The 14,896-nt window shown below is 38.7% G+C and overlaps 1 protein-coding gene across 3 annotated transcripts in view; it reads left to right on the top strand.

Moving 5' to 3' along the window:
* The first annotated feature begins 2,030 nt into the window (after positions 1-2,030).
* Positions 2,031-14,896, top strand: part of LOC127411044 (unconventional myosin-VI-like) — a 97,286-nt gene continuing 84,420 nt past the window's right edge. For all 3 annotated transcript variants that reach the window (XR_007892215.1, XM_051646374.1, XM_051646373.1), the window contains exons 1-2: positions 2,031-2,174; positions 11,963-12,104. Coding sequence is in view for 2 of the 3 variants with exons in the window: in XM_051646374.1 (XP_051502334.1) it covers positions 11,988-12,104 (117 nt within the window). In the remaining variant the exon portion in view is untranslated. The remainder of the gene's footprint in view (positions 2,175-11,962; positions 12,105-14,896) is intronic.

Below are 14,896 nucleotides of genomic sequence, written 5' to 3'. Positions count from 1 at the left end.
ATATATATATATATACTGTGCATTCAGAAAGTATTCAGACCCCTTGATTTTCTTCACATTTTGTTGTTGCAGCCTTATGCCTTAATGCTTTATTTATTTTTTAAATAATCTCCATACCCCATAGTGAAAGCAAAAAACAGATTTTTTATAACTTTGCAAATTTATTAAAAAGAAAAAACTGATATCACAATGACATAAGTATTCAGACCCTTTTGCTATGACACTTGAAATTTAGCTCAGGTGCATCCCATTTCAAAAACAGAGCCATGAGGTCAAAGGCAGAGCTCAGAGGCAGGATTGTGTCGATGCGCAGATCTGGGGAAGGCTACAAAAATATTTCGGCTGCATTGAAGTTTCCCAAGAGCACACTGGCCTCCATAATTCTTCAATGGAGAAGTTTGGAACAAACAAGACTCTTTCTACAGCTGGCCACCCAGCCAATCTGAGCAATCGGGGGAGAAGGGCTTTGGTAAGAGAGGAGACCAAGAACCTGATGGTTGTTCTGGTTGAGCTCCAGAGATCATGTGTGGAGATGAGTGAAACTTGCAGAAGGACAGCCATCACTGCAACACTCCATCGATCTGGGCTTTATGGCAGAATGGCCAGACAGAAGCCTCTCCTCAGTGCAAGACACATAAAAGCCCACTTGGATTTAGCAAAAAATGACTCTCAGATTGTGAGAAACAAGATTCTTTGGTCTGATGAAATGAAAATTGAACTGTTTGGCCTCAATTCCAAGCGTTATGTCTGGAGGAAACCAGGCACCGCTCATCACCTGCGCAGTACCATCCCAACGGTGAAGCATGGTGGTGGTAGCATCATGCTGTGGTGGTGTTTCTCAGGGGCAAGGACTGGGGGACTGGTCAGGGTTGAAGGAAAGCTGAATGCAGCAAAATACAGAGATATCCTTCATGAAAACCTGGTCCAGAGCGCTCAGGACCTCAGACTGGGCCTAAGGTTCACCTTCCAACAGGACAATGACCTTAAGTACACAGACAAGACAACGCAAAAACTCTGTGAATGTCCTTGAGTGGCCCAGCCAGAGCCTGGGCTTGAACCCAATCAAACATCTTTGGAGACCCCTGAAAATGGCTGTCCACCGACGGTCCCCATCCAAACTGACAGAGCTAGAGGATCTGCAGGGAAGAATGGCAGAAAATCCCCAAATCCCGGTGTGCAAAGCTTGTCTCATCATACCCAAAAAGACTTGAGGCTGTAATCACTGCCAAAAGTGCTTCAACTAAGTACTGAGTTAAGGGTCTGAATACTTATGTCATTGTTATATTTCAGTTTTGTATTTTTAATACATTTGCAAAGTTATCCAAATCTGGTTTTTGCTTCGTCGTTATAGGGTATGGATTGATCTGGGAAAATAATTTAAAGCATTTTAGCATAAGGCTGCAACAAAATGTGAAAAAAATGAAGGGGTTTGAATATTTTCTGAATGCTCACTCTCTCTCTCTCTCTCTCTCTCTCTCTATAGAATATGTGAAAATTATGAAGAATGTTTTCGTAAAAATCTATATTATGATCATAGATATAGATTAAATTTGTCACCAAATACAAATATTATATTAAACACATTCAAAATAACCACTTAAAGAAAGGGTCTACTATTTCCAGCTTAATTCAGTCATTTAAATATTTCATATCATCTCAGGTATTTTATAACTTCAATATTGGGACTGCTCTGCTTTTAGTAAACGGAATAGACTACATGTCAAAAGTAATTTTCGTGCGGTCATAAGATGGTTGAACGAATGTAGTGGTTGTGTTTCAAATCCAAGTGAGCTGCCTACTTGGGCAGCATTTTTGGGCGTCAACGCTTCACGCGCCATCGATGCCCAAAGTTGTTGCGCGCGCCTATACCCCAAAACGTGCCGTGCGCCAACAACTTTGGGCATCGAATAAGTGCTACTGACGTCCCCAAACGCTTACCAGGTAGGCAGCCCGCTAGGTTTTGACACACAGCCAGTGCTGCTCTGTCGCCGCTGAGGTCGCTGTTATCCCCCTGGACTTCAGTCTGGAGCCGGACACTGAGAGGAAGTAGTACAATAGCAGCAGCTTTGGAAAAAGGAATATTATATACATCGAGGGAATCTGTAACGGTTAACCGGGACAGTGTCGCTTCTCTATCCACAAAGACAGCTGCTCTTACAGGACTTACACATACTGTGAGTGACTTTAATTACTTTTTAGTAATCGTCTGACTGTAATATATGTCAGCAAGTGGCGTTTAATAGCTTAAAGAGTGGCAAGCTAGCATGTTGCTAATGAATGTGTCGCTCTTATTAACACCTGTCCGTTGAATTTCTCATGTCATTTCACTGAATAACAAGCAACGTTCTGTTTAAATCATGAGAACGAACTTTGTTTTGATAAGTTGAGTATGAAGTATCAAAGTTTCCAGAGAGGGAATAAAGGCTACATGTCTGAAAAGTTACTGTTGAAAGAGTTAAACTGTTGTGCTCTGAAAATATGGATATCATGATGCTTTATTCACCGTATTCTGTCCCTTTAAACAGCTGTCTTCGCGCATGCGCATCATGTATAATGGTTCCACCTTTATAATCTCTCATAGGAGCAAACGCTCAGCTGACTTGCCCTGCATTTCTGTAAATTATATCCCTGATTTGTGTTGTGCAAAAATATCCTCTCGCACTTGTGCTGATGACACCCTATGCAGACTTTATTTTTGCTCATCTTTCAAATGATGTCATTCTAAAATTTAAACTTCATCAGCAAATCACCTGACCTGCCTTGCATGCCTATAAATGACCTCTCTGCCTTTATACAGTGCAAAAATATCCTCCCTCCCCCGCTGATGACACCTTATGGAAAATGTTTTGTTACTCATCTTTGGAATGAAGATATTCTAATTAAATTAAAACTCATCATGATTTTGATGTGTATAAAGCAAATCATACTTGATGAAATTTACCAACTATAAGTTACCAATTAAATCTTACATACATGCTAAAAACGTTTTGTTTTTTTTCTGCTTTATTCATATTTGAACACTTATTTGAATATTTCTAGAAGCCAGCAAAAGCACAGTAAAATGTTGGCTTTGGAAGCACCAACGGCAGTGGCTTCTTTGCATCCTGTTGCGTCCTGTTTTCCATGTCCTTTGGCTACAAAGAGAGCAACAGCAGAGGAAAAAGGGGGAGGAAACTCACATAGCCCTTTGACCCCTAGCTATCTCCTATGGCAATCTCTGTACTGGTGCCATCAGCGTGCATATATGTACCAATATGTGTAATTACTCATCTGCCTCTGAACATCTCGGCACAACTCATGTAGCTTTAGATTGAGAGATGTTTATTAAAAGATGGCACGTGATAAGCCAAATGTCTGTCGTTAATTATCACAGCAATGCAGACGTGGAGTGTTCTTCACAGTTTTGTTTATTCTTGTGTAACGGACTGTAACTCAGCCAGGCTTTAATTGCTAAGCATGCCTCAATTTCCAAGCAATTGTGAGTTTATGTCAGTGGAAATGCAGCCTTATTTACATGGCATTTTGTACCATCACTCATATGTACAGTATGTAATGGTTAGCCTAGATTCTCATGAAACCTGTCAATAAAATGTCCCAGTCATATTTAAGAGAATGAAGATTTAAGAGCATTATAGGAATATTCCGGGTTCAATACAAGTTAAGCTCAATTGACAGCATTTGTGGCATAATGTTGATTACCACATAAATACATTTCGACTCGTCCCTCCTTTTCATTAAAATAAAATAAAATTTGAGGTTACAGTGAGGCACTTACAGTGGAAGTGAATGGGTTCAATTTCTGGAGGGTTTAAAGGCAGAAATGATAAAAGCTTAATCCTATAAAAGCACTTACAATAATTCTTCTGTTAAAACTTTGTATTATTTGAGCTGTAAAGTTTATATCGGCATTTTTGCTGTCAGTTTAGGGTTTGCACCATACCAACTGGATATAACTTTAGACAAACTGTTTATAAGCGACTTATCACACTAAAATAACATTAAAACGCATATTGTTTATGTCTTGTGGCTGTACTTTTGAAACAGTGAGTATTTTAACGTTTAGAGATTGGCCCCTTTCACTTCCATTGGAAGCATCGCACTCCCAGATTTATGTAATGTTTTTTTTAAAGAAAAGGTGGGACAAGTCGAAATAAATTTTTTGTTGTAATCAACATTATGCTACGAATGCTGTAGGTTGAGCTTAACTTGTATTGAACCCGGAACATTCCTTTTAATTAACATTTTGTTCATTGTGACATTATTTTCAGTTCACTTTCACCACCCAATTCTCATTACCGTAACGCATTATGGCATTTTATTTTTACTATTCCCATTTTCGTGATGACTCTCAATCACATTTATTAGGCATTGGATCCATCCATCCATTCTCGACCGCTTATCCGGGACCGGGTCACGTTGGCAGCAGACTAAGCAAAGTAGCCCATATTTCATTTTACCCGGCCTCATTATGGGGGATCCCGAAGCTTTCCCAGGCCAGCCGAGGGATATAATCCCTCCAGCGTGTTCTGGATCTTCCCCTGGGTCTCCCCAGTTGGACATGCCCAAAACACCTCCGCAGGAAGGCGTCCAGGAGGCATCCTAATCAGATGCCCGAACCACTTCAACTGGCTACTTTCAACACGGAGGAGCAGCGATTCTACTCGGCCCCTCTCGGATGTCAGGGCTTCACACCCTATCCCTTAGGGTGAGCCCTGACACCCTACGAAGAAAGCTCATTTTGGCCGCTTGTATTCACGATCTTATTCTTTCAGTTACTACCCAAAGCTCATGACCATAGGTGAGGGTTGGAACGTATACTGACTGGTAAATTGAGAGCTATGCCTTCTGGCTCAGCTCCTCCTTCACCACCACGGTCCGGTACAGTGACTGCATTATTGCAGACGCTGCACTGATCCGCCTTTTGATCTCACGGTCCAACTTTCCCTCACTCGTGAACAAGACCCCGAGATACCTGAACTCCTCCACTTGGAGCAGCTGTTCTCTCCCTACTTGAAGAGAGCAATCCACCCTTTTCAGGCAGAGAACCATGGCTTCAGATTTGGAGGTGCTGACCCTCATCCCAACCGCTTCACACTCAAGTGTGCACTGGAGGTCACAGCATGATGATGCCAACAGGACCACATCATCTGCAAATAGTAGGGTTGCAATCCTGAGACCCCCAAACTGGACACACTCCACAACTCAGCTGCGCCTTGAAGATCCTATCCATGAATATAACAAACAGGATCGGTGACGAGGAACAGCCCTGTCGGAGTCCAATGCCCACTGTGAACAAGCTTGACTTAATAGTCATTAGATGTTGTTGTAAATCATTTGTTTCATTAAAATCAGCAAAAATGAAAGGCAGTACCAAGATAGTACTACTATGATGAAAAATACTTTACTATGTGAATAATATATAAAAAATTTTCACGTTGTGGTAATGAGAATATCATAATGACCATATGTTTTTGGCTTGTGGTAATAAGAAGGGGGGTGGGGGGATGCACGTAACTGTCATGAAAATAATTTCACATTGTAAAAATGTTGAGGCTTAATTTTCTATATGCATCTATATCAATATTATTTTTTATTTTTTTTATTCGATTTTTGGCGTAAAATAGGACCATCAGTTTTCTTGACAGGTTTCGTGAGAATTACCAATGGCCCACTGTTTTTGATTTTCTTTTATGAATTATTCCTCTGTCATTGCATTTCCATCATTACAAAGCATTTATCAATATGAACTGTTCTGCCAACATAATCTTATAAATGTAGTATCATTTAGATGAGTTATTAGCAGAGAGATAGGACACGATTATAAAGTTTAATCTTAATACTGTAAACAGTTGGAAGACCTGTTACATTTGGGTTGAATCTGGGTCTGGGTTAACCATAGTAGAGTTCATTCTGATAAATGTAACATCTGACTTTTCTTAGGAGAACACTTGAGTTCCTTTTCCAGAAGTGGTGGAGCGGTTCAGTTTACAGTATGATCTGCAAGAATAATTAACCATGGGAAGCGTAATACATTTTGCTGCCGGCTGCATTGTAATCTTATTTAAAATCCTGTGAAATCCAATTGAAATTGTGGAATGTGGCATTGTTCCTGGTGAACTTTGGACTCATCTTGTCTTTTGAGTACTTTTACATGTCCCTGTTTTCCATTGGATAGCTCATTTATGGGTCACTTCTGATATGCAGCATGTAACTGAACATCTTAAGTGTGACTTTCATGAATTCCATTAAATTAGTATACATGAATGCATGAATGACTGAATGAATTTGACACTTTATGTACACTTATATGCACTTTACACTTATGATCTCAAAGGTTTTCAAAAAATGCTGCAATTGTTTAATTTATAGGCCATGTCTTTCTAGGTTGTGGGTCACAGGGTTCCTGGGTTCTTTGGTCATGGTAAATAGGGCCAGGTATCATTCCATATTTTATTCTGTTCCCCATTTACAAGCAATTCCTTTCTGATTTTGATACAGTTTGATTATATTCTGATTCATATGGGTGTGTTTCAGCATTGTGTGAGGTAGAGAGTGGAATTTAAATGATTAATCGCTGTAAATCTCCTGATGCACACCATAACAGTGCTGTCATTTGTCATTCAAACATCACAGAAAACGGCATGTTGCAAACGGTCACGAGACACTTGAGAGTCATTGAGCATTCGACATCACTGCCATAAAACCGCTGGTCATAATACTTCTTAAGGCAGCAATTTTTGAATTTTGAAAAGGAAACTAACATGTTGACAGCGGGCGCTGGTGCGGCTGGAGACGGAGATCACGGAATAAAAGACTTGAATTTGGGTCTGTTCGTCACAGAAAGCAGTCTGAAGATTTGGATTATAGCTAACGAATTTATGGATTAATTTTATTGTTGTTTTTATGGTGCTTTTTGTGTTTTTATTTTTTTGGCATATTCTGAAAACTCTGTGTCCCATGGCAAACTAAAATAAAATTAAGCGCTTAAATGTTTAAACGATTACAGAGTTTTTATTCATTTTAATATTTTAAAGTGTAGTCATGGTTAAAGTGATATAATCCTTTAAAATGTTTTATAGGGCAGCAGAAATCACACAGAACTGAGTGAAACCATTAAAATGTCATATAATGTAAACTGCATTAAATGTGTTGGCCTTTAATCTCATAGATTATAAATTAAATGTAATTGAGTAATTCTATGAATTCAATATTAATCAATTCAAACAGTACATGTAAACATTTGTATGTTTCTATAGGTGTTCATACGTAAAATGATGTTTAGATGCTATCAGTACATCAATATCGTATGTTTTGGTGTCTGCAAACATAAGAGAATGTACGATTGCTGGAACCAAACCAAGCTACTTAAGAATACATACGAATTCTCATGAGATGATATTTCAGTTATAATGGCCATTTTGCTTACATACAAAAAGTCTCTCTCAGATAATGCTGTCATGCTGTCCGCTTACAGGTCATGCTGTCTGCTTCACCCAGTAGACTTCTTTGATCCTAGAGGATGTCATCACTGCTTAAGATACATAATTTGATTATAGTCTAACAAGAGAATTATATTGACTTCTGTAAGAAGTCTGCCAAAAGACTAAATGTAAAAATGTAATGCTGTCAGTTATACAGGGAACCTTCTATCTTGGTACATTATGAAGCATTTCATTAAAAAAAAATTAACCATGGTTGGCATTTCAGTGGCTATTTATTTAACAGATATAATAATCAACACAACCAAAACTGAAGTAAATTTTAAAGTAAAAGAATGATCTTGGGACTTCAAGGATCAATATTGGGATTGTACAATTTGAGATCACAATTTATTGGAAAATCGATATTTTAAACCAGCCCTATCTGAAAACCTTCAAAAATCTTAAATAAAAAATAAAAGTTTAAAAAGCCATAGGAATTTCTATGTTGGGTTGGAAATAAATTTGTCTAGTTTTTCTCAGGTCTAACGCATTTAGCCTAATTGGCTTGAAATTGCTCTTTGTGAGTGCAATCTCTATAAAATATTTTGAAAAGTCTAAATCCAGTAATCATGAACGATTGAGAAAAAATAAAGAAGTCCGTGTAATTTATTGGTGAAGATGGTTTGGGAACCCTGGAGCCATATACTCCCCATTTAAATATGTGCGCACTGAGTAGCTGCCAGCTTGGCAGAACATTCTCTTCCTCTTATTACAAAGATATTTTACTGTACAAACCATTACATTTTAGCACATATCCAGCCCCTCTTTTTCCCAGGACTGATTCAGCACAGAACTGATCATTCAGAAAGAAGTAATGCGCCAGCTCTCTGATGAGGTATGCATCTGAACAGAAGAATATAGGCCTGCTCATGCCCTGTTCTGAACGCTTTGTTCCTTTCAAAGGGCTAAAGTAAGACTCGAGTGATTGGCACAGATGCACTTCCTAGCATATAATGAGGTTATTTAGCATGCTTTACAATTGATAATTGCGCCATGGGAACTCTTGGGAATGGGCCATTGTCAGAGTGGCAGAGAATGGCAAATGTAGCCCTGGAGAGAGCTGATCACATCCTTGCGTACCAGATATGCATCTTTGATGTGATTGTGAAGTCTGTTTGATTTAACTCATGCCATGTGTAATAAGGCCCTAGTGATTAGCTGGAATTGCCTTTGGAGACTTTGACAGCAGTCTGCATACAGGTCATGCTGTCTGCTTCACCCAGTAGATTTCTTGGATCTTAGAGGATGTCATCCACTGCTTAAGATACATCACTTGAAAATAGCCTAACAATAGAATTATATTGACTTTTATAAGAAGTGCATTGTTAAGATCAGTGCATTCGAGAACAGAGAGATCAGATTGGGCTACCAGCTGTTCTCCCAAAGAACATCTCGGGGAGCAGTAGTTTTATATTATACTATTATAGTGGAATTAACTACATACCTGAAGTGCATAACAAGATCATTGAAAAAACATATGGAGCAACAGGCATGGAGAATAGATTAGCCTACCTCAACAGAACTGCTGTCTAGAAGGCACAGTACTTGAAGCACTGTAAAACACTAGCTGTGTCCCAAATGACACACTAATGTTTGAATTTTCCAAATGGAACACTATTGTGTTTTTTTTTTTTCTTTTTTTTTTTTTTTTTACTACACGGAAGCATTCACTGTTTTTTCAGCTGGCAGAAGTGACGTTTCAAACGCACACAGTGTGATGCTTCTGGCTTTAGCATTTTAGCCAAACTCTGTTTAACACTTGTTTCTTAAATAATGTACATATGCATACAGCGTGGTTTCATGGTACAGCATACAACTCACATTTGCAAGGTGCTGTTTTCACAGAAGTTTCCAAACTAGTCTCATAGAATTAATGTTATTATAATTAAGTTTTTGCAAATTTACATTTACATGCCAAATAGAGCGCAACAGTCTGTTTCCCGAAGCAAAAATACCATTACATTTTTCCATAGACTAATTGATTTTCAATGATAACTTATAAACATTTCAAGCCAGAGCTACTTTGAGCTTCGAGGTCGTTTATCAGTGGCATATGCTTCTGTTGAAGCCATCCGGCTGGGGTATTTCAACTTCATTGTTTAAATAACGTGTTTGATAGCGGAATTCCTGGTAAACAACTACATTACCCATGGTACAGCAGAGATGTTTCACCAATCAGAACCAACAAAGACTGCGAAATGTGCCTCGGAGCGCTCACTCCCACAACACACTGTGAGTGACGTAATCGAGTCTGTGTCCCTTTACGCTTAAACTACTTTCTAATCGTACATATCGGAATATTTTGCAATAAACTGAAAATATATTGTTTCTATCCTTATAATCAACAACCTAAAATCAATAGTTTTAAATATTCCCATTGTTTTTTATGCAATTACATCATTCGCAATGCTTCATGGGATTGTAGTTTGTACCCTAGTGAAAGACGGCAAGTACAAAGCCTTCTACCTTTTGTCTTTTTGTCCGATTTTCAAATAGTTTATTGCCTCAAAACAAAGTTTGTGATGTTACGATTCAGTTTGGAGCTGGTTGGTTTGATTCATGGCTTATAACTCTTTTATAGAGGATTTTATGAAAAGCCTATGAAAAAAATAAATGGGAAAAATACTTCCAGAAACCAGACAAAGTGGGTGGGGGCACTGTTGCACTCTGTTCTACGTTTTGTCACAGTTTTCTGGTAAAATTAACACTAGAGGCACTACAACAAGTGTGTGTTTTATTCAATTTCACAAAAATCACTACTACAACGGCTGATTATGACTTTCTAAACACAAATTTTTCTCACTATTACTCACACACTGCTATGTTAAGATATTGAACACTTTTACTATAATGCATCATTTGAAAAATTATACATTTTAACGCTTCTATTACAGACATTTACACACTTATTCCAATGTGATTAGCTTCCGCGATAGCTCACCTGATAGTGTGTTGGACTTTGGACTCTGAAGTACGTGGTTCAATACCAGTCAAGCACGCAAGCTGACACGTGAGATGACAGTGTCATAGATATCTCATTTTGTATTTGGACACTATCAGTTAGGTTTAGGTGTTGGTTTAAGGTAAGGATGTCTGTTTTATGTTTACTCATTTGATTTTAAATCACTATTGGTTAGGTTTAGGTTAAAGTTTTAGATTAGGGAGGTATGTTTAAATCATTAAATCCTCCATGTAATATTCACCTTAACCTCGTCTGATTACGACACTTTCACTTGCTTTTGGTGCCCCCCACTGGATATTTCACTGGGAAACTGCAGCCAAATATGTATTAAGGCACGTAATTTCGTTTTGCAAAAATGTTGCAACGGTCACGTAATGTTCATGAGATCAGGCTGGAAGTTTCACTAGTTGCCACATTCACCATTAATTATAATATTTTGTCTGGGCAGCATTATGGCCAGGTAACCCCGCCACTTCTGCTGCGTAGGGCAAGCTGTGACTGCTGAGTTCATGAAGTGTCCAACATTTCACATTTGTTACATCGGCTGAAGAAGTAAATAATTTGTAGTTCTTATAGTAATCTTGTTTTTGTTGCATTTTTAGTGTGAATATACTCCTTGCACTACTTACAATACAAAATGGGATAGAATAGGCTAGTGCAGAAGCTTGCGATTTGGGACTTTGATTTGGGATTTGCAGCTATAGACTTGCTTTGAAGGAGGGACCTGAGCCATATGTGAGCGCTGGAATGAAATATAAACTTGGGGGTGGGCTCTTTTGACTTGGGTCAATACGCAACCACATAGCATTTCCTTGTCAACCACCCCCAACAAAACCCTGGCATCGTGGTGTTGAGTTTGCACGTCCAGGCACCAAAACTCTAGTCACAGTGTTCATTTGCACAGCTTCCATATCAACTTTAAAGTATCAAATTCACCTAGTTGAGTTGTTTTATTAATAGATATGGCCTTGCTCGCCCCCATTTCCAGCAACTGAAAAAGCCATTTTGTTTACAGTCAGATGGGGTGTGTTAAATAAAGCAGCCATTTTCCAGTCTGATTTTCTCCCCTTTTCTCCCCAATTTGGAATGCCCAATTCCCAATGCGCTCTCAGTGCTCATGGTTGCGTAGTGACTCTCCTCAATCTGGGTGGCGGAAGATGAAGCTCAGTTGCCTCCGCGTCTGAGACCGTCAATCCGCACATCTTATCACGTTGCTTGTTGAGCGCGTTACCGCAGAGACGTAGCACGTGTGGAGGCTTCATGCTATTCTCTGCGGCATCCACGCACAACTCACCACGCGCCCCACCGAGTGCGAGAACCACATTATAGCGACCACAAGGAGGTTATGCCATGTGACTCTACCCTCCCTAGCAACCGGGCCAATTTGGTTGTTTAGGAGACCTGGCTAGAGTCACTCAGCACACTCGCGACTCCAGGGGTGGTAGTCAGCATCAGTACTCGCTGAGCTACCCAGGCCACCAGCCATTTCCCAGTCTTAACCTGTGTGTGTGCCCTTTAGAGCTGCGGTGTAGCTGTGGGGTGCAATGGAGGATGGGAAGCCTGTTTGGGCGCCCCACCCAACCGATGGGTTCCAGCTGGGCATGATAGTGGACATCGGTGCAGACACACTCACCATAGAACCTCTGAATCAGCGAGGAAAGGTAAGATGTCAGCTATCCTGCCTAAAACACATCCTGTAAAGTTCACCCAAAAATGAAAGTTCTATTATCATATACCCCATCTCATGTCGCTCCAAACCCGTATGACATTCTTACTTTCATGGAACACAAAAGGAGATGCTATACACAATTTTAGCCTCAGTCACCATTTACTTTCATTGAATGGAAAAAAAAATGCAATGAAAGTGAATGATGATTGTGTTCCACGGAGGAAAGATGGTGGGCATTGATTTAGTGCCACATTAAAGAAATATTCCGGGTTTGATACAAGTTAAGCTCAATCGACTACATCTGTGGCATAATATTGATTACCACATAAATCAATTTTGACTTGTCCCTCTTCTTAAGAAAAAAAAAATCTGATTTACATTGAGGCATTTACAATGGAAGTGAATGGGGCCAATCTGTAAACGTTTAAAGGGGGTTGCACACCGGATGTGTCTGGCGGATGATATGGCATGTTCTAAAATTCGAAACAACTGTTTTCAATGAAGGTACGTACACCGCCACTCGGCATCTGTCGGTGGCACCCAGCTTCGACTCCGGAGGCTCAAATTTCTGCCGCGACACCGAGCGCAACTCGCATATCTTCCATTAAATTCAACCCAAATCATTATCAAAGGACATAGATTATTTACTTTAGCATTCTTCATTCTTGAACAAGGGAAAAACCTTGGTAACTTGTGTGTGTACTGTCTGCAACCTGAACCACATCGATGTGTTTGATACCTGTGCCGAGTCCTAGCCGCGATGTGGCGTGGCGCTTCTCGTCCGGTGTGCGACCGCCTTAACTCCCTATTTCAAAAGTATAGCCACAAGACATAAACAATATTCATGTTGACATGATTTTAGTGTGATAAAAACACTTACTAACCTTTTCTGTGTAAAGTTATGGTCAATGATGATGTAGTCAAAAAACCCTAAAACCCTAAAATGACTGTTAAAAATTACAATTTAAACAACTTTACAGCTCAAATAATACATGAGTTTTAACATTACAATTAATGTAAGTGCTTTTATATAATTATAAGCTTCACACTTCTGCCTTATTAAACCCTTCAAAAATTGACCCCATTCACTTCCATTGTAAAAGACTCTCTGTAACCTTTTGCTTCTTTTTTTTTTTTTTTTTAAAGAAAAGGAGGGATGTGTCAAAAGTAATTTTTTGTGGTAATCAACATTATGCCACAAATGCTGTCGATTGAGCTTAACTTGTATTGAACCCGGAATATTACTTTAATGATCATGCATGGGGAAACTTGTAATAAAGCAACAGTTTTGTTGCTAAGCACCCTTGATGTGTTCACCCTGCAAATGCATGAGATCATATGATCACAGTTTGTAGGTGTTTGTGCTGACAGTGCTGATTTCTTCACATTGGACGCTTGATTGACTTCACGATGTGTTAAAAAGATCTCCAGGTATATGAGCAATATGTAAAATGTGAGAACATGTGTACGTAGAATAGTGCTGTGCTGTATAAGGGTGTCAGTTGCAGGAGCTTTGAATAAGTAATAAATGCAACCTGCTGCAGGTGTGCTGCTCACATTACACTCGGGGCAGGTTCATAGGAGAAGAGAGCCACCTGTGCCGCAACTACTTGCATACTCCCTAGGGGCAGCATCTCTCTCTGTGTGTGTGGGCAGCTTTTATGGGGGCAATTTTTTTAAATGTCCGCTGAAGTATAGAAAATCCAAACAGATAAATGTCCTTGTGAAGATGTCCATACAAGGAAAAATGTTCATAAAGGGAATAAATAATGTTGTATCTCTCATCTACAAAGGACACAAGGAGTATTTTTGGTTTAAGGCTTGGGTCAGTCTTTAGCAGGGATTGAAAACGTCCCAATAAAGAAACCGAAAACAAAATGTTTTTTTGCCGAATGATATTTTTAAATGTTGGTAACCGGTTTATAATCACTACATTTCTTTCCGGTAATTTTTTTTCATGAAACCAAAGTCTAAATGGTTTATCACAGTAAATTTTCGCCCCAAAAAAGGATGCTTCTCTCTTTTTATTTGAACATGATAAGGAAACTGCTGCATCACAAACTTCTTTGCCTTAAAACAAATAATTTAAATAAAATAATTAAAAAATTATTATTTACGGTTAAAATAAAATTATTAAACTTTTATGAAATAATTATAATTTATGGTTAAAGTAAGATAATTCGGCCCACATAAGATGATGTTTAGTGTGTACATGCATGCAGGAGAGAGATTTTGCCTATTAACTGATTTTAGATTTTTTATTTTTTATTTTTTTATTTTGGGGATTTAATATTAAGAATACATTTTTTCAAAGAAGTTATATTATATAGGCTACTGTATACTTTGCTAGTTATGATTTCTATGCTGATTATTCCCCCAAATGGGAAAGTAAATTAAATAGCTTATTTTCACTTATTTTGGTTTAGGCAAGTCCCTTCTTTTGAGCTTGTTTTTCCACACCATGTCCTTTTATTTTTCTTGAGAGATCTGCTAACACAACCTGTATATCATCCACCCTTGCACAGAGTACTGGCATTTAAAAAAAGAACATAATTAACCATTCAGTTTTGTTCTGACGGGTTAATTGGAAAGGAGGCAGTGGAACACCAGAACCGGAACGAAAAAATACAGTTTCTGCTCAGAACAAACTGAAATGAAAAACATTTTGTTTTTAGTCTCTGACCTTTAGTAATTATAATTAGCCAATATTAAAAAAAAACAGTGATAGTGTGAAGGAAATTTACACTGAATATATACAGTGGCCTCTAAAGTTGTTTGGAAACT

The sequence above is a fragment of the Myxocyprinus asiaticus genome, chromosome 20 (assembly GCF_019703515.2).
Source record: "Myxocyprinus asiaticus isolate MX2 ecotype Aquarium Trade chromosome 20, UBuf_Myxa_2, whole genome shotgun sequence".
Taxonomy (NCBI): domain Eukaryota; kingdom Metazoa; phylum Chordata; class Actinopteri; order Cypriniformes; family Catostomidae; genus Myxocyprinus; species Myxocyprinus asiaticus.
This window is presented reverse-complemented; position numbering and strand designations above follow the sequence as displayed.